Raw genomic sequence first — 26,563 nt, 5'->3', positions numbered from 1 at the left:
TGTGTGTGTGTGTGTGTGTGTGTGTGTGTGTGTGTGTGTGTGTGTGTGTGTGTGTGTGTGTGTCAGTTGTGCAGATGGGACATGGGTCACAGTTAAACATCAAAGTCCCCCCGTAATGTGGTTGTGTTGTGAGGAAAAGCGAAGGAGGAAAAGAGATAGAAGAAAAAACAGAGTAATAAAGATTTGGAAAAAGGAATAAGTCGACCATGCATTTGTCCTGAGGGGATGGTTGAACATGTGCACTGAGTTTCAGGTCAAACACTGTATGCTTCAGCTCTAGATAGCAGCCCTTTGAGTTGCATATGAGCTGGTGTGGTTAGAATGGCTTTCCTTCAGGTCCCGGCACTGAAATTCTGCCTTCTCATTTGCTTTTTAGATAAATGTCAATATCAAAGCCTATATATCACATCACTGCTACTTGTTCTCATTGCAGGCCTAATTGTTATTTCAGACAATGAGGCAAACATTCACGGTCTAAGCATGGAACAGCTGCTGTGGCAGGAGTATACAAAGTGGCACAAAGAGAACTAATCAGACCAGGCCCAGACACTAAACACTGTTGTTGAAAAAGAAAGCTATTCTCTCAGCTTGAGTGAATTAGCTGCACAAAACTCAACATCCAAAAGAAAACCAAGCATAAACGGTTCTCTAAAATCAGACGTGTGATGAAACATGGCTGTTGTGGAGTTTTGTCTGGAATGACGTTTATAATCTTTTCTAATGTGGACTCTTGTGATTCAGGTTGCCCAAGTTGAAAGATGCTTGGGTGTTGACTGGCACAACTTTGCCTAAATGCTATGTAGAGTATGCAATCTAAAAATGCAATCTGCAGTCATCTTCCTAGTCTGTGTTTAGTGTTCCAAACACAGTTATGCACAACTAATTAGCTCAAGCTAAACAGCTCTTGCAAGGCTTTGAAATATTTACCTGAGGCAACATACCACACCAGAGTAATCCGCTTTTGTTTTCATTTTGCAACAATGGGAATCCCCAGATTAAAACTAATGTGGGCACAAAAGACACCAGTATAAACTGCAGTCTGTCTGAACTCAATCGAGACACAATAGTCAAAACTGAAAAGTGACTTGAGTTTAAAAAGAAAATTTGGTCAAAGGCCAGACTGACCAGCAATAATACTGGTGCTCTGACGGTCTAGTCTGTGAACCCAGAACGGCTGCTGTGCCATCGTCTTCACTAGCTCTTTTTCCTCAGCTTCCTGTTTACATATCCCCTCCCAGTTCACTCACTTATTGGGAGCGTGATGCTGAAACAGGTTAATTTTAGTGTCAAATGGTGTATAGAGTAAAGATAGTCTCACATTTTGTTTTATTTATTGGGATACTGGGATGGAAATGATACGGTTAATTATGCTCCGTCATGTAACTCCTTCAGTAAGCACGAGTCCACGGGGGGATCTGTTGTATCAGATGTAGCCGCCAACTTACCCTGAGGGCGTGTATGACTACATCCTGGGCCTCTAGCTCCCCCTCCAAGATACTGAGGAGAGTCAGCAGCTCCGCTCTGCTTAGAGCCTCCACGTTCATCTTCTCCTCCTAAAGACAGAAAGAGTGAGTGAGTGAAAGCAAGATTTCTCATTGTTCCTAAAAACTGTTTTATTTCATTAAAGGAGCAGATGAAAAAAGAATGAAATCAAATCAGGAAACAAGATTGCTTCTGGGTATTACAAATTGATTTATATGTAAATCAGCCCACAGTAGTAGCTACTCATTCTCATTTTTCAGGGAGCGACACAGAACTGATATACAAAGGGACTCGGGTCCCATCTGTGGACTTGCTGAGTTGTGCTCCGGGTTATAAACAGGAAGTCATTAGCATATCTGCACATTAAGTCCAAATCCCAAGACTGTTAGGCAAATGTGATAGTCTGAAACATCTTTTTTTAAGCTTGTAAGACCTTAGCCATGCTACACCTACACTACTGCATCCTGTGATTCACAGCAGGGCCCTGTTTAGTCACAGGGGCCAGACATAACACACCTCACACAGCTGACATCATTCTTAAAACTGAGACAGACCTTTCTGAAAGTTGACTTCATCTTTTGAATTGCAGATGAAGTCATTTTCAAATCAGCTCCTTTAAATCACATCGAAGCTGCTCAGTGTGACAAGAGTTTGATGAGGTATGTGTGAAGAAGGAGATTATGATCATGGTCTTCCTCATGGGGCCCATATGTAAAGGCAGACTTTAACATTCATGGGTCACATCTGGTCATTTGGTTGTCCCTGATCGACCTGACATGAGGTCAATGGGAAATTAAAATTCCAACATAAATAAGTATAAATCATGAGGTTTGCCCCATTTCAGCCACCAAACACGCTGAGTGTTTGGTGAAACACAATGCAAGAGCCGGTTGCTGCATTTCAGGATCACAGTTTGAGTCACCATTATGAGACTAAACAGGCAAATAAATGCAACTTGACTAAAGCAGAGGGGGAACACACATCTAAACCTGCAAAGCTGCAAAAACAACCAAGGACTTTTTTTTGTTTTTACCAGGATGGAGCGATCAAGACCAGCTCCACGATTTCCCATACAACTGCAAAAACAATAAGTAATTCTCTGGTGGTTTATCAAAGAGTGTTTCATGGACTCTGCATTTGACAGGAACAAGCTGGATCAAGGACATTGCAGGAAATCTGGAGCTTCAGTTGAAGCTCGGGGCAAGAGCTGTGATGTCTGATTGGCTGAGACTCAAATGGGACAAACTGGCAGGTGTTTCAACTGGTTGTTGTCCAAATCTGCCAGAGAAAAATGTCACCTTTGAAGCAGATATAAGAAAAACTGACTGAAATGAAGACAGAACTGAATTCTTTGCATTTTATTATACACCCGCAGATGCTGCATGTCAGTACTGAAAAATTATTTTATTTTATTAATGCTAAAACTTAAATAGTTAATTTAATCAGAGAAAGAGCACTGATTGAGTGTGTTGCACTTTTGATTCATTCGAGCACTTTAAGTCAGTGTCACTGCTGGATTTTTATTCTTCTTTCAAAAAATACTTTCTACACATAAGGAGAGATCTCATTAGATGTTGTTTCACTTTGGATCTACCTCATACATGAACAAATATTCTCATTCATTAAGGTTAACAAATGCATATACAGATCCTCTCTCAGCTGTCCTTCGTGTTTCCTGCACAGCCATTGAGCCTGACTTCTGTGCACTTGTTCAAGCCCAAAGCAGACTAGATTTTTAGATCTAAAGAAACCTACAAAACAGAACTGAAAAACTACAGATGAAGTAATTAAACTAAAAGCAAAACAACAACAACACTTTGTATGAGTCAAAAATCTCTGAAATCTTGCCAAAAAATACACTTGTTTTTGAAATATTGTTGATTAAAAAATGATAAAATGCTGCCATTTCCACTATGTCTGCTAAGTGTATCGTCTAATCTTACAAGTAGCAGAACTGAGTTCAGCTTATTGTCGTGGCCCTCCACAACAGTCCCAGTTTCTCATGTGACCCGTTGGGAACATTAATTGCCCGGCTCTGTCTTTAGGTGTTCAGCTGAGTCAAGATCTGCTGTCTGCAAATGGCACATCGTGTGATGAGTTTTATTTTCATACTTACTAAACCATTTGGTGTTTTGATATTTCCTTTAATTTGTCAAAGCAACTTTTCTCATGTCCTCTTTTTTAAAGAAACCCACCCTCTTCTCCTCGCTGCCATGAAGTTTCAAAGCTTTTGCTTTCTTCAAGCAGCGATCCCACAACACTCTCTGTCCCTCCAGAATTCCAGAGTGCATTCTGTGGCTCACCGACATTCACAGCAAAGCAGCAAAGTGTGAATCAGCAGTTATTTACTGGCTACTAACTTGTCATAATGTGAAAGTGGTTTCACTCTTTCTCAACCACACACATGCACACGTACTTTAGTTTTGTGTCAGTATACTGCTGTATGTTTGACCTGTTTCCAGTCAGTGTAATGCCAAAACTGGGTATTTGTCATTCGATCAGCTTCCATGGAAAATCGTTGCCACATTCCAGGGATACCCAAACCATGGGAATCGTCCCTCAAGAGTAAATTACTGAAACCCACTCTGTAGCTGACATGGTTTTAACTGTTGCAGGTTGGCTGTGTGAGTAGCAAAGCTTGATCCGGTAATAAGCCAAAGCAAATACATTCATGGTGTTGAAATTAGAGGTTATGCTCATCCATATCAAGCCAGACATTCAACATAGAAGCAGAGCATCTAATGTGGTCTGTGGTAAGTGTCAAAGGGAGACTACACACCTCAGTTACTGTGGTCATCTTGAGTGAATTCACACATAGCCCAGCATTTATGCTCTCTCTTTAATCTCTCTACTGTGGTTTCTCTCAGGTTAAAAATTAGCTAAGAAAACGGGAAGGGTCCTCCCTGCTTTGCTCACTGTGTGGGAAAGAGTGCTCAGTCTGCTCCATGCATTTCTAAATGATCGCTGGGGTTGCTCAGGAGCAGCAGAGGATCCACCTGCCGTCCCGGGCCTTTGTGTAACACAAGGGGGTGTCATTATTTTCTGGATTGGTAACATTCAGTTCAATATCCAAGTGCCATAAACCTCATAACAACATCAAATTGCCTTTTATTAATAGCTATAGCTGGGATTTAGGGTACAATCAATACTACTGAAGCACTCACACCCTACAGCCTGAAAATGAACGATTATTCAGATTCCTCTTATTTTGGCTACTATATTTATGTGGAAATGTTTTTCCCCGTAATGACTTAGCACAAGGTCCCAAGTTAACCCCTGTAAAAATCAGAAATACAAAAATCGTTTATCGTACAAGCAAATCTCAGACTGTGTCAGAGATTCACCTGTGGACTTTTGCAGTTTAGTTTTTACTTTAACAACCCGCCAAAGCAAAGTGGTAAAAATCTCTTCCATACCTTCATGCGCTCTTTTCTGGCCGCATTAACTGTTCTTTGAATCCAAAAACGGGGGACTCCACAACAGCATGAATCAAAGCACTCCACTGTCACTGGAGCTGCTGCTCTGGTGCGAGCGTGAACAACAGACCTTCAGTGACGAGACAGTCAGCCAATCACAAAGGCGTAGTGCAACAGCTCAACCAATGGTTGGTGGGTTGATCGGTGGAGGGCGGGGATATATGCGGTCATGGGTGTCCGGGATAAACCTCTTTGTTTCGGACGTCCAACGTTAGATTTATGGCAAGTCCGTGTCTGTGCGTTAAATTCTGAAAGATTTAGTCTAATCGCAAAATAAATCTGTATATTTACCAGTTCCGATGGATGGTGTGAATGCTTGAAGCGTACACACGGAGTGAAAATAAGATTTGTTTTGCCATAGAAGTCACAATAAATGATTTCAATATGATTAAAAGGCTTCGGCTGTTTGCTTTAGAAATAGTCTCCCTTTCAAAGCAAAGTTTGAGCGATTTTTTCCACTAAGTACTCTCAGCACCGTAAGCCTCGTGGTGAATGCAGCGTGCTGCCTCTTGCTTTGTTCCAGCCCCTCCTGATGGCCGCATGGCAACATCGCACCTCATCTTTCCTACTTGATCGGTGCACCCGATCTGTAAGACGTCTTAGACTTGATCTCAAGTTCACAGTTTAGTCCTGCACGTCACGTGTGGTTTTGCAAGGACCATTATATGACGACGCATTATATAAATTATAGCCTGATTTAGAGGGGTTGTGGTTAACCAACCTGTCCTAAGTACTGGAGATCGTCTTTCAAGTAGTGAATAGTGGACTGGTTTAGTCACATTAGCAAAGAGAGGTCACGGCATTGAACAGTCTAACCTTTGTTCCAACATGTCCTTGTTTTGTTCCTGTGCTGGCTTTGTGAACCTACTCTTTTTAAAAAAGTAAGAGCCGAAACCGGTTGGTTACGTTACAGGATTGAGACCAACCACAATTTATTGTAGTATTTACTGACTTCAAGCTTGTCTGTCTGGTGGCTTAGAAGGCCAGACTGGCTGTTATTTTAGATTGTGCGCTTTCTTAGATTGTAATGAGCAATCTTCAAACACACACACACACACACACACACACACACACACACACACACACACACACACACACACACACACACGTGAAAATAAACTATCCTTTAATTCCTCTTTTACAGTGAAAGAGCAATTAAAAGACAGTTTATTTTCACTGACCATTTACTAAATATTGCTTACTTCCACTAAGCGTGGCACTAACAACATTTGCACAATTTCAATATTTCAAGTCCATTAGACATGAGATGGTCTCCGTTTTCTAGATGGATACTGACAAATGTAAGAATAAGTATTCTTCCAGATATGGTAAAAAAAGATATGGATAAATATGGACTTGGCACACATTTAAAAAGTTGTGTTTATACTGTATTTTTTAATACACATAATTGTAACACTGCAATAATAAAGTAACTAAGAGGGTGCAGTTAAAAATTGCACAGTGGGAAATGCTTCAGTCTATAAAAACAGCAGGCTATAATCCTCCTACGCCAGTTCCACTTTCGTTGTCATCCTGCAGGTGGCAATATAGTGCCATTTGGTTGCAAACAATTTTGTCCATATGGTACATATTCCAGCTTTTGTTTGCTGAATACATGAAGTGATATCTGGGACTGAACGCATGAACACCATCAGTAAAATCAATAGATTAAGTTTCACAACTATTTTACTATCTGGCACAGGACTGTGTTGGATCAAAAATTGATTATTTTTTTTATTTTACATCAGTGGTGAAGGCAGTACCCGAGGTCTCAAAACGTCTGTCCACAAACTTCAAGTTTAAAATTTGTGATCAAATCTAACATTAAGGCATGGCCACTGAAATCAGTGTAATAACAGCCAAAAGAACTAAGGTCATTAGGAACAACAACAACATTTCCCCTGTCTTGGGCTTTTTCCATGTAGATATCTTTCTGCCCACTAAAACTTTGCACCACTGAAATTAGGCCTGAAAATATCACGTAGTACCTCTCAGCCAACAAAGCTATCAAAACTCGGTGCACTTCTCACACTTACTCTGAGATTTAAGATATGTAGCTATACTGACAACTATTTTTCTGCTAATAAGTTTATCAAGTAGGTGTTATTTAAGTTTATATAAGACATCCAAACGCAAGTTGTATTTGGATGGATCTAGTCACACATGTCCGTGCCACATTTATGTATTTTCATTGGCCACATTTTGCCTAATTTAATCTTAAATTGGCTACTCGACTAAAACTATTGCCTCATAACCTACAAAAACACCTCCAAATTGTTTTCTTTGCCCTTAATACCTAATTTTATCATGATAAAAACAAAATAATTGTGACGTGAAGGGGAATAAAATCTATTAGCATATTATTGTGAACTTTGAAACAGAGCAGCTAAAAAGCTCTTTGAGTCAATTTATGCTAATGATTCAAATTAAAAGGAGCCTACTTTGATAATAAATAAAATATCTGGTCTGGTTACTTAACCCCCTCCCCACCAAAAAAAGAAAATAAATACAAGAAAAGCAAAAAGGTTTGAATCAGAGTTCAGCTTCAGTTCAAACCAAAAACCTGTTGAATTAATGGTGAAAGAAACCGCCATGGTCTATTTTTTCTATTTATGTTTTTTCCTTTTTCAATCCACAGCTGTTTCAACACTGGGCATTTATAGTGTAACATTAAACATCTGATATATTTTTAAGCAGCTGTGTTACATGAAACATTCAGCTATAAATCCTAAAAAAAAACCCCACATTTATGTGACAGAAACAGAACTGTGTTGAGCTAAACTAGATGCATTTGTCACAGGTGCACATACATTCTACTTTGAGGTGAACTATTTCTTTATGGGAAATTATGGGTAAGGTTGGGATTGTATTTATCTATATATTCTGGATAAGTAAACAGAAACAGAGAAAGAAACACACTTGAAGAGCCCACTTAAAAATGTAATTAATGATCTCTTCTTGCATGTTTCAAAACTATTTTTGATGTATTGTTTTAAATGAAAAGCAGTGTTGTCTCACTGTCACAGCCTTTATGTGTCTGTTTCTCAGCTTTACAAGTGGGCGTTAGGCAATGCTTCATCTTCCTGTGCTCGTAGAAAGAGGTAATGGAAATTACCTTCCGCAATCAGCTTTTATTAAAGCTGAGCAACAGGTTTAGAAAAAAGCAGAGTGCCTGCTCTTCTTGTCTTTTCCTTTGCCGTTGCATTGGCATCTAATGGCAAACTCTTTCAGGTTCTGACAGCTTCTCAGTGTGGCATCCTTTCATCATCATCTGAACATGTTTTCTGTATTACAGTAATAGAAAAAAAGAAGGTAAACCCTCTTTCAGTTCTAAAGTTTTTCACAGTGGAAAACATTCAAGATAGTTGCCAATCTTCCCAGGAGTTGAAATCCAAATAAATTCACCCTGAGGTTAGACCATGCAATGGTCAGGGAAATTGCAAAAAACCAAGAGCTACATCTCAGACTCTACATGCCTCATTTAGCGTGCCAAATGTCAAAGCTCATGGCAGTACAATAAGAAAAAGATTGAACAAGTTGTGCTTGGTGTGAATGGTTTGCAGGAGAAAGTCTCTGCTCTTTAAAAAAGAACACGGCAGCACACGTTAGGTTGGCAAAAATTATTCAGAATACTCCTCATATTAACTGTGAAGCTTGACGGCGAGGTGGGCTTGTTTGACAGCCACAGTACTTTGGCACCTTGTGGTCACTGAGAAAACTCCTCTGTGTACCAAAGTATTCTCAAATCAAATTTGAGGTAATCTGTCCAACAGCTAAACAGCTCGGCCAAAAGTGGGTCATGCAACAAGACAATGATCCATGAAGTACATATGAGCATATGAAATATATCCATGAGTCCTTTCAAGGAAGCATAGCAACCAATTTACAACAGAATTGTCAGGGCTCTGTGTGCAGGCGGATGGAGAGGAGGATCCAAATGCGAGACTCTGAATTGAAACTGAGAACCTTAGCTTTATCACTGGTGATAAACAAACACATGAACAGAACAGAACAGAACAGAACAGAACAGAACAGAACAGAACAGAACAGAACAGAACAGAGACACTGAGAAGTGAACACACAGCCATAATTCTGAGGGTACAACGCGACACTGAGCACAGGAAAACACAGGGCTAATATACACATGGTGGTAATCAGGGAATGGGCAACAGGAGGGAGATACAGCTGGGAGAAATTGGACTAACGAGGCAGGGGAGCAAAGCTGCACACACTAACATAAGACATAGACTTTCACAGTAAAACAGGAAATAAGACACAAGAACGCAGACTAAGAAACACAGACTTAACACGGGCAGAACTAAAAATAAACCAGAATAAGCTGGAACATAGAACATCATCATCATCACCGCAAACACTAAGAGAATAAGAAAACAATCAAACACACCAAAGTAACTTGAAACGCAGATTCATCATAAAACCCAACAAAGCACCAGAGAAACATAAAGAACAATCCATCATTCAAAAATAAACCAAAACATAACTCAAAATACTGGGTCAAACTGACAGGAATGGTTTAAAAAATGAAGGTGCTGCGATAGTTCAGTCAGACTCCAGACCTCAACCTTATCTTAATCATGTGCGTTAAAGAAATCTCACAAAAATCAATGACCTAAAGTAATATTATAAAGAAGAGTGGGACAAAATTCATCCACAACTATGTGACAGCCTGATAGAGTTATGACAAGGAAACTTAATGGTTGTTATTGCTGCTAAAAGTGGTTCAACAAGCTATTACTTTTTTTCTTTCTTTACACAATGCTTCCATATTTTCGCTTAATTTAATTAATGTTAAATAATTAATAACTTAGTTTGTTTGAGATTGTATTTGGCCAGTTTTAAGACTTTGTAAGATCATTTTTATTGTATTCGGATGTACAAAACTTTATATTTGAAAGATGGCGCACTGTCCCTTAATCGTGATTGAAAGTGTTTACAGAAAGAAATAAAATAGGAAAAGTTCATACCTTCCTACGATTTTTCAAATGCCTATCTGCCTGCAGCACTTACAGTCAGCAGCTATAGTAACATGCCTCTTTTTTTGTGTCAGATCAATTGTGGAAAGATGAGTTTAACAAGGAGAAGTGAGAGAAGGTCACGAGAAACAGATAAGATATTGAGGACCGACTGTGAGAAATAGCGGCTGATAGTGAGGTTTGAACACAAAGGAGAGTGAAGATGAAAGAAGGCAGCACGTAATGCGTAAACATGCTGACTGCTACTTAATATAATCTCAGTCTTTACATATTCCCTGGGTAATTTCTTGGACAGCTTTCATTTATATGCCTTAATACTGTCTATGCTATTTTGAAGACAGGGAATCAAGAGGTGTATTATAGCAGATGATAGCTGGTGTGTCCTCCAGATGTTGTCTGGGAAGTGATTTGCTAATGAAGGGCTCCTCTTGTCAGCTCTAAACCTCAGCGACAGTCGATGACATTGAAGAGGACACCTGCCTGTCTGACCAGCTGACAGAAAACCTCAGTTGAGACGTACGGCAAACTGACTGCATCTGTGCCTCTCTGTCTCTCTCACAGACCTCCCCCACCCACAACTACACAAAATAAATAAATGCAACCTCATCCAACAGAAATACGAGATGCTTTTAAAATGCTTTAAACCTAAATACCTGAAATGTCATGACAGACAATTCACGCAGAGTTAATATGAGGTGCAATCAGTTGACAGCATTGCATATTTATTCATGCTCACAAAAACACATTTTGTACCAGAGCCGTAACAAGGCTTCCAAAGTTCACAGCGCCAGTGTGCGGTTCACTGTGATCCCCTAGCTTGCCTGATGATTTGGCACTTGGCCCGGTGAATGTCGCCTCCTGTAACCAGTGAGTGAGTGTGTGTTTATGCCTATCTTCCTCACTTACCGCTGAACTACTGTGTAACCAGTACGTGGTGAGTCATGCTGGAGAGAGGTACAAATATCTGGCAATGGCTGCTGGGCAACCAGTGCCTGGTTTTGAAGGTGAAGCAAATGTCACTTTATATTACAATCACTGACTCTGATGCACAGCCATCAGCAGAAGCTATCAGATCTATGTTTGAAATAGATTTATGTACTATATAATTGTAACCTGTTCAGTCCTCATGAAGTTAGGGCCATAAATTGTTGGACAATTTTTGTAAATTTGCATCTGTACATGGATTTTAAAGCAAGTTATGATCATAAGTGCAGACTTTCAGCTTTAGTTCAAGGGCTTTTTTTCAACAAAAAATCTGCATTAACTGTTTTTACACAGAAGCTCCGATTAAGTGACGAGTGAAGCCTGTTCCCTTGTTATTTCATGACAAATGAAGCATACATAATATATGAAATTCATTCAAAGTTGAAACTTGGATTTGATATCATTGTACTATCATTTTAAATACAAGGGCCAGAGAAATGTCAGAGCAAGAGAGGGAAGCTATCATTAGGCTGGAAAACAAAATCTATCAGAGAGATATCAAAAGCTTTAGGGCTGCCCAAATCAGCCATGCGATAGTCTTACAAAGCAACACCACTGAGCAACACTAAAAGGTCTGAAAGACCACAGAGAATTACTAAAGTGCATGATGACAGAATTCTTTCTATGGTTGAGAAAAAGAGGTCGTTGTTATCAAGGTCTACAACTGAGAGACACCTTCATAGATGGAGCTGCAGTGGGTTTACAACAAGGTCCAAACCACTGGTTACACTCACAGGCAGACTGAATAAGACTAGGGCCTACACAGTTCGGTTCCACTGGCAGAAATCTTATAGCGGCCAGACAAACAGAGTCACTAGTGTTTCTTAATGATGTGACTGCTGATAGAAGTGGCAGGAGGATTTCTGAAGTGTATAGAGGTATATTTCAGCCAAATGATGGAAAACTGATCAAACGCTGCTTCCTAGTGCAAATATAAATTGACCCAAAGTGTGTTGCAAAAGTGTTTCTTGGGATAAAGAAACCAAGTGAGTCACATGAACTCACAAAAATAAATACAGAAAGATCCACAAACATGCAGCTGAAGGTGCCGCTTTGGCCTGCACTTCATTGCATCTTGACTGTTTGACCTAAAATCCAATGTGGTGGTCTTTAAAATTTTGTCTTTCTCCAATAAGTGATGATCCTAACTGTAGCAAGTCCCCACAGCACATTCCTGAATAAAGAAAATATAAGGTCAAGTAACATTGATTCAGTCAGTGACCGGCACATATCAGATTCTGGCTAAGGACTTAGTTGCACACAATATTGCACACATGTTAATTATGCCACAAACAAACAGCAACTGAAGACAGCTGCAGTAAAGGTCTGGTAGAGTATCTCAAAAGAGCAAACAGCATTTTGTTAAGTCTATGGATTTTCTTCCAAATGTTGAAAACAATCCTTATATTTAAAATAATGTTGGTTTGCGCTTCATCAGATATTTTTTGTCTGAATAAAAATCCACTGTGGTGATGTACACAGACAAAACTACGAAACTGTCTTTGCCCCCAACTGGAAGGTCAGGATTTGGGTTTACTAGCCAGCAGAGGGCAGTGTAGGGTAAAATGTGAGACAGTCACGTCATACAATTGGGATTTGTAAACGATTCTAACACGTAACCTTTTCCTGGTTTTTAAAAGGTCATATTACCTTATTAATTTCACAGTACATTCAGCAACTCTGTCACCATTTGCTCTGATAAAATGAAACTGTAAGACATGTGCTTTCTAATCTGTGTTCTTTAGCTTTCACAGCTCATTCATCTTTACCCCGTCACTTTATTTTCTCTGCAGCCTGCTGAAGCTTTTGCCAATTAGTTTTAGTCCTCTGAGCATCAGCCTAGATGCAGTACCCCTACCAGTGTCTCACAGGAAGAGCCAGAGTTGAGTCACAGTGGGAGTCATGCAGGGACAGCTAATGGCACTCAGGCTGATGCAATATACCTCTGTGCAGCAGCATTTAGAGGGGACCCCCCCAACCCAAGGGAGCTGGGTAACATTGTGACTGTCCTGACTGAGCTACTGCAAAGTCACACACCTCCATCACTGTGGTGGAGCACCATGCAGATTGGGCCTTGCTTTTTCTGTTATGGGCAGTTGTGGTGCAGTTTGTCTTTGCTGTGGACAGAAAATCAGTATGCATGAATGACGGAGACAGTAACGCAAGCTTCTGAGTGTGTGTAATGTTTACTTGTTTGATGCCAACTCTGCTATACAATCTGTCCCATTAATTTTGACAGAAAATCATGTCCCCCGTCTGGTGGCCACTTACAGTGAGTTATGGCTGCTTGTCCGAGCGAGCTGTTGTGATGAAAGGCAACTTTGCTGGGAAAAGTGGACCAAGAAGCAAGTGAGAACAAGCGCAGATTTACAGCACCCCTGGAAACACACATACGCACCCACCCAGAGGACTGTGACAGAGTGATTTAGTGGCTTTTAATCATTCCTAAATTGCCTGTCGTTCTCTCTCACACAGCAATACTTGATTACACACACCGGCACACTACATGAAACAGGATCCCACTCCTGTCAGACAGTGGAAGTGGCCTGGTCCAGGGTTTTGTGGGTGATGGGGTAAGAAAGCACGAGGGTTCATTACATCAAAGAAAAGTGCAGAGTGAGCAAGGAGAGAAACATTCGTACCGTAAATCTCTGCTGTACAGAGCAGGACCCTGAAGACTAAAACTCCATCACTGGCATCTGAGAGATGTCTGATGAATCACTGAATGCAATAAATCAGAAACAAACAAACAAACAAATAAATACATTGAAATCCCCAAATCCCAAGAATCCAAAAATCACATTACACTGCCTTTCCAAAGGATTTCTAAAAAAATACAGAGCCAGATACTCGTGTTTCTAAATCCAAGCTCAGCGTAGTGCCAACCTGATGTTCGTGGGAAGAAAGCATTGTTAAAAATCTGTCCCTGTTTTATTTGTAAACATAGCACTAACCATCTTTTTATTCTTTAAACACAAACTTAATATGAAAATATACTCCATGACTCCTGTGAACAAGACCAACTTTTAAACTTGAGTCATGTTGTGGCTTGTGCTTTTAAGTGCATTTGACTTATTCGTTGTGTAAGTTTTGGTAATAATCAGGCATGATCATGCAGGAGAAAGCAGTATTTCCCAAACTTCATTAAAGCTGAAGTTTGGATTTGGTCTCTCTTTTCTCTTTCATTTGAACACATCACAAAGGCTTCATTGAAGTTTTAAGATTCAAGAAAAAACAAAACAAAATAGCAAATGTAAATCCCCCCCCCTCGCACACACTCACTCTAATGCAAAATCATGTGAGTATGTGTTTTGGAACCCCCGAGGGAGCTTGACTCCCAAGTGTACAACTACCGCCCTAATGGTTAGGGAGTAAACAGTTAGTCAGTAAATCTGCACCAACACATGACTCATCCTCTTTCATATTGTTCAGTCTGTTCTGTGCAAAGCTAAGCCTCGACAACTATAGCAAAAACAACATATGTTATTTGGCTGGAGCTGCAGCTGTAGAGACCCAGGGCTTTTAAGGTCATATTTGCAAATTGCTCTCTAATACAGAGAGCGTGTTGAAATGTGTGAAAGCGGCTTGGAGATGGGAATTCACAATCTTTCCATCCATCTTTGGGCTGCTTTGAAAGGTTTACAGTTTTGCTGGTTTGTTTGACATGAGCCCGAGTTCATGATGCGTGGCCGCTGTCTGAATGACCAGTGACACTGCTTGCTAGTAGGGCAGAGATTAGCACTAATGCGCACACATACACGCTGAGCTACACTAGGAAACTCACGCAGTCGCTGCAAAACCACAAAGTAATTCTACAAAAGACAGCAGATGCACAGTCAACTGTCTACACGGCACCATCATAAATAAATCTGATGATGCAACTGAGGGCAAAGTATAATCCCCTGGAGAACAGTTTAAAATAGTAACACACTAACATTGATCAACCCTCAAGCGACCATGCTATTTTAATGACTAAAATGAGGGAACGGGATAATTGGTGACAGCATTGGTTTTTATACATGAATACTCATTTTAATGGCCCTGTTTGTGTTTATCATACATACGATGCACATATATTCTAAAATGTTCTGATCAATTCTGCAAAAAACAGAAACTGTCTCAACAGAATTGCATTTGTATATATAGTCCTTGTCTGTTACTTCTTATAAAAAATGTATTTTTTTAGTATTACTATGGAAAAAAACCTTTGAGGTTTGAGTGAATTATGTATCATTGACTGTCAAATGCCAGCAAATTACAACAAACTCATTTATTCAGGTTTTTGCTGTGTGTAATTCTTCTATGTTTCTGTTTAAACAGATATCTGAACAAATATGTTGTTTGCAAATGTGTAATACTAAAAATATCTGTAATCTCAGATTACTCAGATTACTCAAATATCTAAAACTGCACCCAAATTATATCTCTAATTGAGTAATCATTACCAACAGATTAAAAATAATAACAAAAAAGCCTCTAATGACCTCTCATGACTTTCTTTTACTGTTTGGCACACCTACCTTTAGGGTCTCTGCTTCTTCACTACATCTATGAATCTTCTCTTTTCCGCTTAAGTTCCATATTCAACATACTTTGTCCAATATATCTACTTTCCCTCTCTGAACACATCCAAACCATCTCAACCTTGCTTCTCTATCTTTCCCTCTGATATACTCATTTATAATTCTGCCCATTCTGCTCTCTCCCCAAGAAATCATTAGTATTTTCCACTCTGCCACCTCCAGCTCAGCCTCCTATGCTTTTGTGAGTGTCAATACTTTTGTCACCAATAACAAAAAAACCTAAGGAACAATTGTAGGAGAAGTAGAAAAAAATACAAATATAAAAAGGCCCATATAAGTCTAAAGCTGGAGTTTTAAATGACCCCACAGGTTATCTGTAGGTTAAAGCAAAGCAACTGTGTCCCCATGTGATCATTTCTAAATATTGCTAGCACTATAACTAGTTATACCTCAGCCAGTAAGGGCTTAAAAATAACAGGGTTGTATCTAATTGCATATCTGTAGTAAACTTTTCACTTACAGGAGGAATAATTGTGTTGTTTCTTTATGTAAAAGTGTCTTGCTTTTAATGCTGGTATTCACAGTAATAGAGTTAATTCTTCTGCTCATCTTGGCTCCACTTTGGCCTTGTGGGAGTTATTTTGAAATGTCAGCCAACATGACCATATTTTTGGAGGTTGTTTTAAAGGATACAGCTGGCTTATTTTTCATAATAAATGAACATGTCACCCAAATGCAACATCATGCCTCTTTTACACAGTTTCATTAGGTTTTGGGTGACAGATTGACACAATTGGTAGGGCATATTTGGAGATATGGAGCATTTAAAATTAATTTTATTTAATTTTTGATAGATTTAACTTTGGTATGGCCTAATTTGGGATTTTTGATAGCATTAATAAGATACTACCTGGGCCTCGTACCTGCAGGTGACGTTTAACGGTGCTTTTAAAAAGGCAGACTGATTCTGATTTGTTTTTATCACTGTGTGTTATCTGCAGTGTCGTTTTAAAGAGTAAGCAAGATGTCCATAGTGTGGATGGAAGGTCTGTGCAGGCAGCCATCAGCAGTGTTTGACTCTCTCCACCCTCCTTTTTCCCATTTACAGAAATATTGAATGCCATAAAACTTGTGTGTCTGTCTCTCACACTGTTACAGTGTGTCTCCGTCCCTCCTGTCTGGGGCTTATTGAGATGTATAGGATGACACAGGTGTTATCACATAAAGCCCCTAACTGTGCCACCCATTCTGATGGTGATCCTACTTTGGGATTTGCAGAGACGCACATCAAAATGATGTGTGTCACATTCATCTCACATCACCCTGAGAGGTAGACCCTGTAATCCCCAAAGGAGAGAACAGAAAGGTTTCAACATGCATTTGCTGGATTTGGTTCTGTCATTTGCAGACATGAGTTTACTCAGGGAAAATCGAGTCATTCTGTTTTCACTTTTCTTTAACCTCACAAACACAAAAGATCGTAGACTGCTCAACCCTGCCCAAAGCTTCGGATAATAGAGTTGTAAAAGTACAACAAAAACACACGTACCTAAACCCATAAAAGGGACTCGCCTCCTTGCTTAGAAAATATGTGGATAATTATTATCAACAGCAATATGTATCCAAGGTTATACATGCAATAAAGCCAAAGAAGTTGCTTAAAATAAATATGATGGGGTAAAACACAGCGAGAGATCATTTGCATTGTGGCATTTTAGATGCACACGCTTTTCATTTTTACTTTCGAATGAACGTCACTCTGAGTTTTGGCACCATTAAAACTATGATACATTAACCAGCACCAGTTCACATTGGACTTTGCATACAGTGATCACTGTACAGTGATACAGTGATTATTTTGGCATCAAAGGATGTTTGACTGATTATTGACTGAGCTATAACTTGTATACAAACATACAAACTCCGTCCCAAACTCCACCAACTGGGACTTAACTCCTCTCTGTGCAACTGGATTGTGGACTTCCTCACTAATCGCAGACAGAGTGTCAGAGTGGGTAAGAACACCTCTTCCACCCTTGTGGTCAACACCGGTGCCCCTCAGGGGTGTGTCCTGAGCCCTCTGCTATACACTCTCTTCACCCATGACTGTATTTCCTCCTGCGTGTCCAATCTTATTGTTAAGTTTGCCGATGACACCACAGTGCTCAGACTTATATCCAACAACGATGAGACAAACTACAGGACAGAGGTGCAACAACTAGAGTCATGGTGCCACGACAATAACTTGGTCTTAAACACCAAAAAGACCAAGGAGATCATTGTAGATTTCTGGAGGAAGGGTCATAACAACCATCTGCCTCTCTTCATCGGCAGTGAGGCGGTGGAGAGGGTGAGCAGTTTTAAATTCTTGGGGGTAACTGTGACCGAGGACCTGTCCTGGGGCAACCATATCACCTCAGTTGCACGGAAAGCCCAACAGCGCCTCTACTACCTGAGGAGACTGCGGAGCGCACACATTCCCAGATCTCTGATGTTAAACTTCTACAACTGTGCCATCAGCAGCGTTCTGACGTATGGATTTCTAGTGTGGTTCCCCAGCTGCACCAAGGCCGACCAGCAAGCACTCCAGCGGGTGGTGAAAGAAGCTGGCAGAATTATTGGAATAAGTCTGCCAGAGATTAGTAATATCTTCCCCACTCGCTGTCTGAGACGGGTGCACAGTATTCTGCGGGACCAACATCACCCTGCGCGCCACCTTTTCCACCTGCTGCCCTCAGGGAGAAGGTACAGGTCTATACAGGCCAGAACATCCAGACTGGCCAACAGCCTGTATCCACAGGCTGTGAGGCTCCTGAACTCTCTGCCCCCCTCTCACGGACAATAACCATATCCAACTTCTTAATAGCACTGAACTTACTTGTCAGGTTCTCATGTTGTTGCTAAGGATTGTCTTATTGCACTGGAGTCACACTGGGTTAAATATTTACACTTGGGTTTTAAGGGGTATTTATTATTTTCTTCATTATTTTATTTACGGGTTGTACGGAAGCCCCAAATACAATTTCATTGTTCTCTGACAATGACAATAAATAAATAAATACAAATACAAATACATATCTTGACAAATGGCAAAATGGCAATTAAAAACTCTTTTTGATAAGTAGGTCAGACTGTGATATACAACAAACTGCATATGCTGGCCTGAGTCACCTCACACAAACACACAAAAGCCCATCTTTGCTCAACTTTTCAGATCATGTTTCCTTCTCCCTGTCTCTGTCATTGTATAGACGCAGCAATTACATCTGTGAGTGTGTGTGTGTGTGTGTGTGTGTGTGTGGCTGGTGTAACACATACGAAATACGGCAAAAAAAGAAAGGCTAGAAAACAGTTTTAATAAAGCTATCACCTCCTAGAAGGATCCATGTTGAGCCGTTTCACATGCCGTTCTCAGCAAATCCCCCATCACCAGCGCCGAAACAAACGCATTAAGGAAATACTTACACATCAAAGCGTCATGACAAATGCCCAGAGGAAGTGGGAATTAATCATACTCCATCCATTTAGTGAGGTGATGGACTCACACTGTTCATGGCTCATACAGCATTACATATTTACTCATTATCCATCATCACCGTTGCCACTGTGTAGGAACACATGTGCAGCTGTGGTGCAGAGACACAGCCACACATATAATCGAGTCCCTTGCACAGAAGCTTGTGGAAATCCAGAGTCTATTGGCAATGTTCCTGGTTCCTGCTATAAATTAAACTGATGCTGCTCATTGTGAAACATCGAGCAGACTGATTAATGACAATGTTCAGCGACTGCACACAGATAAATGTTTGTGTGTTTATGTTTCTGCACAGAGGTTCCTTTAAATCCTTGCAGTGATTTTACTTGAGCCTTGCTGTGGTGTGTGCATGCCACTGTGCTTTTATGTTCCTTTGCAAGTTTGCTGTCAAACAGTATGGCAATCTGACTTATTTATGCCACAAAGGTGTGAGAGGTCACACGAACCCACATGTAAATAATTAAACAACAACATCACCAACCAATACTCACACGTGTGATATAATAAAGAAATAACAGCTACAGGCTACAAAATCGAGGAAATCTGTTCACATCAAAAACATTGATGTTTCAGCGTGGCATCTCTTTTTTCTCCAAGTGTAGGCTACTTATTTGGTCTGGCTTTCTTTGTGAATTTGTACAACTGGTGCATTCCCAGTAGACCATAGCATACCTCAAAACACAGAATTGATATTTGAGACCACCTTCTGGTCAGTCTCAAATATCATCTTTATATCTGGATAACTTTCTTGCCAAATATGATCCAAATAGGAGCCAAATATACAGTATAACATCTCTGGCATTTACATCAGCAAATAACCTATATTATCTATCTGGTGGTTTAAAATAGGTGCCCTGTGATCAAGTCTAATTCCCGGCCTGACTTATTATTCTCTGCCTCCCATTTTTGCTAAACTAACTGACAGATGAAATAAAGTCATTTGGTGTGTTGATGTCATAAATTGTAGTGAGCAAAAATAGGAAACATATTGCAGAATATTGCAGGAATGCCTGTATTTGCTGACTGGTTTCAGCTGCATGATATATAATTCAGAGTTTCTAGCTTGTTCGCTGCTATGAGACTTGTACCTTCCAATCATGTGAGCATAACACACGGCTCCAGAAAGTTCGATATGAATACCTCAAATACAGTTTGTTTGTCAAACACCTGAAAATGTTATATATTGTTTACATATTTCTTTATCATTTTATTAGTTAGTTTGATTTAGATTTACTCATTTGAGGTCGTTCTGTAAAACTCTGGAGAGCTGCTTCGACAGGGGTTAAAATTGTGAAAAGCTGCATGTTAAATCCTAAACTAAAACATTTTCGAGCCCTAATCATGTCTTTATAAACCCTTTAATATGTTATTAGTAGTAACAAAACAAACAAACAGAGACATGGAGACAACAAATAGCTAATCTTTCCTCACATTAAAATCAATCCATATCCAAACGAGTGCAAATACTGCAAATGAAGCATGTGAATGTTTTTTTTAGCGATTCAAAGGATCCCAAACATTACATGGTTTCGAACACTATATAAATCTGACTGACTTTCTCTGTCCTTAGATCTTTTCAGATACCTGTTATGATCTTTGCTCACTAGTAGGAGGTTGCGTTCCCGAGTGCACAACATTTTGGATGTTTGCATTTTCTTCCTCCAAAATAGCGCTATTAGCCTTTTCACCATAGCATTTTGCTTGATTTCCTATTTGTTAATTATTTATTATAGATGTGTTCTTGTGGATATGAAGCAAATAAAAACTGCTTTGGGTTAAGTGGCATTTATTTGTTTTAAATAATCACTCTCTTTCCAAAAAAACATTTTTATCTTTCTAACAACTAAACCTGCCAAAGTGCTGTTGCCTTAAATTAGCCAGTGTGTTAGTGGAAAGAAAAGCAGCCAGTGAATGAATCTCATGTCAGTCGGCTGTAGGTGAAACCATGATGAAGCTGAGCTTTTTTTTTATCAAAGAAAAGAAACCAGCACGGCCCGAATGACACAAAATTCTGTTGCACCTATTTTCTTCAAATGGTCTGAAAGCACAAGTTATGTGATAGTTGAAAGAGAACTGCCTTTTGTTTGTTTGTCTGTTTCTGTATGCCCACATCACTGTACGAGCACACACCAGTTCTCACACCAATGAACTGCTTTGCCAGAGTGACAATATTGTTCGTGTGGGCTTTTCTATTTAAGCGATTCCTCTGAAATCAGTCCGTGAAAAAGTCCAACAGATGCATCAGACTGCTGAATGTTATCAGTGCATCACTTGTGCTGTGTACAACAACATCTGTTTTTTTGTTTATACTGCATCGGGGAGGCCTTGATAAACTCTAAATTTGAGGCCAGACTTTGTCATTCTGTATTGATATAATAAAGCATTTTTCTTTCTTTCAAAACTTTATCTTTAAACAAAAACTGCAAAGCAAAAACGAAAGAAATTAATAATATGCCACTTATAGAAAGCATTTCCAATATTAAGTCATATTAGGGGAACATTTTGAACCCTCTTTAAAAGGTGTGTAGTGCACTTAATAAATGTAAATCTTTCGGTTGGAGACTAAAGAAACTGCTTCTGTTGGTTTAACCTAAAACATCTTTTGGACTTTGGAAAGACGTCCTAAGAGACCTGTGACATTTGGAACTTTTTGTGTTTCTCTTTCTTTAGTTTTCACTCTTGTCATTTCTCCAAAGACTTTGATGTATTGGTTTTACTGTCATTCTCATGATTTCCTCTGTATACCCAGGGATGATGATGTCTGTGTCACCATTGTTATGAGGTTGTCTGTTCTACGCTTAACTGTTTTGGCCAGTAGTGCCAATAAACTTGATATTGTTATTGTGATCCCCAGAGAATCGCGATTTATGATTTTGGAGTCCACCTGACTTCTCTTGTAGCGCCAACATAAGGTCAAAACATTCAAAGTAAGACAGCTAAATTTATTTCACCCAGGGCAAATGTTGTTGTAGTGAGCAAGCTTATGCAGTGAGTGGCTCCTCTGAGACATTATTTTGTTGTTCCTTTCATAAAGTGTCTCAAAGAAAGAAAGAAAAAGACAGTAATAAAGTAACACCCACTGGATGACAGACTCCTCAAGATTTTATATGCCACAAATGATATTTCTCTTTTATTTCTTTTTTATTATTCCAAACAAATGTAGCCTTTATTTGTTTGATTTGTTCTCATGTGTAAGCTGGAATTTATGTTTTAAATGTCCCTTTTCCAAAGGAGCTATTTATGCAGTCCAGCTGTTTTCCTCGATCGTTTCTCGCTGCTCTTATCTGTTGCATCACCCTCGAGCTGTCACTACAGGCAGCTCTGCAAACTGAGGGGGGGGGGGCTACTAATTATTACGCCTCCTGCTTAGCAAACTACTTATTACACATGCAAACACAGAAAATCACATGTACAAAGAGGCGTTGCACAAATAACTTTGGGATGCGTGAGGCGCTGGTCTCTGCAGGTTGTTTACTCGGAGGATGCAGTGCTGTTAGCAGACAGGCTAGTTCCTGATATGTTCCATCTTGGTTGTCAATAAAGAAGATCAAAGGATGAAAATGTCCTCTCCATAAAGACATGAATGTCCCATAACCCAGGGGAGAGTCTGTGCGTCCATGACCAGAATAAATCACTGGATGACCCAGAGCTAGACAAATATCTTCCAGTAATCCAGATTTTCCATCTGTCCCCACTTCATTCATTAAGAGGAGCGCATCCGATTCATTATTATATTTTAAAACAAAAGAGGAAAATTAAAGTAAGAAGAGCTAAGTGGTCTCAGCGACACTTTAACTAGTCGATTAAGTGATAGCTTGTATTCACTAAGAAAGCACATCCTAAGATATGCTATCTTTTACAAATTTATAAGAGATTATGAGGGGAAATGAGAAAATGTGAATGAGGAGATGGGGACGTGTGCGTGGATGTTTTTTTTTCTGTCCGGTGAATGGACTGCACAGGGTTTCTTTTTCGAACCATTTTTACCAACATGAGAGAGAGAAAAAGGGCGAGATTGTGGATCCGGGAATATAGATTGCTATTCTCTGTCACCCTCATCTCGCCATGACCAAATCTATTTCCTCAAAGGAGCCTGGAAAAGCTTTTAGCGGGTGCTCAAAAATGTACAGCACAAAAGACATAGTCACGCTGTGATCGAAGGTCATGCTATAAAGTGTCATGCGGAGAGCTGAGCCTTTGTAAGGTGCTCTCAACCCACTGCTCTACCACTGAGACCTTTTCACCTTCCAGCACTTTCTCCTTCCCACCATAAGGCTGTAATTGCAAGCAACATGGATTCTACCGCAGCAGTAACATATAGAGCTGCTGCTAGTCTGGGTGCTTCAGAGGGTTTTAGTTAGTAAAAAAACAAACTGCAAACACGTGTAAGTAGGTTAAAAGTTTGTGTGTGGTTGTGTGCATGAATGGAGAAAATGGGTCAGTTTATTTGTAGTTTTCATTCCTGCCTTCACATTGCTGTGAATAAACAGTTATCATTGTCTATGAAGCCATAAAGCCAAGTGATGAAGAATACTTATAAAACCAGGTGCTTTTGAAGGACCAGTAATTTTGTGTTTGTATTAGCATCCCTGTGTAATGACGGGTGTATAGATACAGTTTTTCTGGGTGTTTGTTTCTAGTAAATCCTTTATGGGACACACTGTTGCAAATACCACGATCAGAGTTGAGGTCAGATTTGAACAGTGGCATAAATAAACATATTTCAGATCATAAAATAAAGTTTAATATTAGACAACAATGACCTGAGTCAAATCTAAGATTTAATGACAGTTTATTAAGGGAAAAAGCTACCCAAACGTGCCTGGCCCTATATGAAAAAGTCATTTCCCCCTAAACCTAATAACTTGAGGTGCCACCCTTGGCAGGAAGAACTGCAATCAAGCATTTGCAATAACTGGCAATGAGCTTTTCACATCGCTGCGGAGGAATTTTGGTCCACTCATCTTTGCAGAATTGTTTTAATTTGGCCACTTTGGAGGATTTTGGGGCACGAGTGGCCAAAACATCTCAGTTGTGCTTATGCACAGACTGGGCCACTCCAAAACCTTCATTTTCTTTCTTTCACTTTAAGTAAGAGTTTCTTTTTTACCATTCAGAGATCGACTTTCTCGTGTGCTTCGGATCTTTATCCTACTGTATAACCCAAGTAAGCTGTACATGGTCCTTCAGGATTTTTTGGTAGAGAGCAGGATTCACAGGTCCATGCAAGTCGTCAAGGCCCTGAAGCTGCATAACACCCCCAGACGATCCCACTACTACCACCACCACGTTTGACTGATGTTCTTTTAATGAAATGCTGTGTTCATTTGACATCAGAAGTAATGGAATGAAAACATTTCAAAAAGTTCAGTTTTGTCTCGTCATTCCACAAAAAACTTTCCCAAAAATCTTGAGGATCATCAAGACGTTCTTTGGTAAATGTAAGTCGAGCCTTTTTGTTCTTTTTGGTAGTTTTCACATGATCTCCCGTGGATGCCATTTTTACCAAATCTCTATCTTACTGTTGAGTCCTGAACACTGACCTTACCTGAGAGTGTTACTTTTCCATGTGAGCCAGGTAGGTTTGGATAGTTTCTTTCCTTAATAAATGAACTCACAATTTAAAAACTGCATTTTGTATTTATTCAAGTTATCTTAGTCTGCTATTAAAATGTGTTTGATGAGCTGAAAAAAGTAACTGTGACAAATATGGAAAAAATATGAAATCCAGAAGGATTTACCAGCACTGTATTATAAAATCTAACACAATATCATCACGGGGGAATTGTTTTCTTAATTAAAGGAAACAACAACAACAACAAGAGCAAGAATAGTGTTTCTGAAGCAAACTGCACAGTCCTATTAGGGGAAAACAATCCATGTGTGCATATAAGCTTTAGTACATTCAAACACACAGAACATTTCTATGAAAGGTGGAACTCAAGGGAAATAAAAGCAGGAGGATAGAGGCAGTAAAGTCATTCAGACAGATTCAAAAGAAAGCAATCAGCCAAGTGAAGACACCTGGACTGATCTGTATTGCACACAGACAGTCGAACCAGGTCCTCTCAAGGTCTCATTACAGAAGCAGGGAGATCAGGGCAGATGATGTGCTGCTGATTTGAATGTTGGTTCAGTACAAACAAAGTCAAGTAAGTATATTCAATTTATTTCTTTTGATTTCAAGAAAATATCATTGCTAATATAGTTGTAGTCCCTGAATCTCTGGACATCTCCAATCCCAGAGATGACACAGTTTAAAGAGTAAACTGCAGGTGCACGCTGATAATTCACAATAGATATCTACAATTTTTTTTTTGCACAAATGAAAACGCGGGGATATTTAATAAGATTAACAGTGAGTGAGTTTAATTAATTGTCTCAGTAAGTCCTCCCAGCGAGCCGGCTTGCACTGTAAATGGAAATGAAATGCAGCCTTCATTAGTGTTATTAATTAACAAGTATCTCCTGCTACTCAGGTGTGGTGAAAGCCGCAGTAGAAGAGGTGTGTCACTCTGTGTCGACAGAGCAGCAGATTAAATCGGTTTAGAAATGTACCGCATTGCTGAGGACACGTAATACGGGGCAGTGTATGGCCAGTGTTTTTTTTAATCAGGTGTCACCAAGTGTGTGTGGACCTGACAGCAAGAGGACGGGTAATAGAAAGCAGAGTGTCATATGGAGGTCGGGCAACGCACGAGTCTATCATATTGTCTTTCTGCTCCTGTTGTCTGGCAGTGAGGAGGATGGTTGGGTAGAGAAGTTGGAAAGAGAGAAAAAGTTGAGGAGTAGAAATAAAGAATTAAATTGCTCATTTTTCACTTTTCCTCTCTCTGCATTTAACGCAGCCGTTAATGGAGCATTGTGACTATCACCATGCCTGTTCAATAGACTGCCATAAATTTTATGTTATGAAGGTAAATAAAGGAATATAATAATAAAAAGGAGCAACAAAAAGTAAAGAAAGAACATATATTAACATATTCCTTACTCTGGTATGATCTGTTTCAGGATTCTTTGTAATGACATCAGCCTAAAGACTCTTTTTCATGCCAACCAGCACCTCCGTCAGTGAATCAAACATTGCACTTTATCAGACTAATGATAACATGGCATGTTGTGTTAGTCAAGCCACTCATTCCCGCTGCAGAGAAAGGAAGCACCAGATAAAACTGTCATGCCACTTGAAGTGCGCAGACAGACCACACCTGTTAGCCGCTTCATCGGCGCTGCAGCCACACGATCACACCCCCCTGATTGAGATTCTGATGACCTGTCTCTTCTAATCCAACACGGTTCCATAACCTCCTGCTAATGTAATGTTTGTTAACAGCGAACGCATGTGACTTTGTCAGTTTACCTCAGTTTTGGCTCGTGAAGTGTCCCTGGCTGGAAGAAAATGACAGCTGTGTCATAATCAAATCAGCAATATTGTCATTCTGTATGCGTGGCAGGAAGTAACTGTTGTAACATTTAGTGAAAGGTCTCCACGCTTAGCTCAATTATGGAAAATGTTGATTGTGGTGTAGAAATCTAATAACGGGTGAAATGGTGCAATGGCTGAAAGAA

At 39.7% G+C, this 26,563-nt stretch overlaps 1 protein-coding gene across 3 annotated transcripts in view; it reads right to left on the bottom strand.

Annotated features, from left to right (window-relative positions):
• cttnbp2nlb (CTTNBP2 N-terminal like b) overlaps nt 1–5,044 on the bottom strand; it is a 14,773-nt gene extending 9,729 nt beyond the window's left edge. For 2 of the 3 annotated variants that reach the window (XM_042227451.1, XM_042227454.1), the window contains exon 1: nt 1,446–1,555. Coding sequence is in view for 1 of the 3 variants with exons in the window: in XM_005914621.3 (XP_005914683.1) it covers nt 1,446–1,553; nt 4,899–4,904 (114 nt within the window). In the remaining 2 variants the exon portion in view is untranslated. Of the gene's footprint in view, nt 1–1,445; nt 1,556–4,898 lie in introns of those variants that run through there. The other variant, XM_005914621.3, reaches the window with a different exon arrangement.
• Between the last annotated feature and the right edge of the window lie 21,519 nt (nt 5,045–26,563).

Source organism: Haplochromis burtoni, unplaced genomic scaffold, assembly GCF_018398535.1.
Source record: "Haplochromis burtoni strain Fernald_Lab_line unplaced genomic scaffold, NCSU_Asbu1 Contig_9, whole genome shotgun sequence".
Classification (NCBI taxonomy): Eukaryota; Metazoa; Chordata; class Actinopteri; order Cichliformes; family Cichlidae; genus Haplochromis; species Haplochromis burtoni.
The sequence above is the reverse complement of the archived record's forward strand: the minus strand, read 5'-3'. Positions and strand labels throughout refer to the sequence as shown.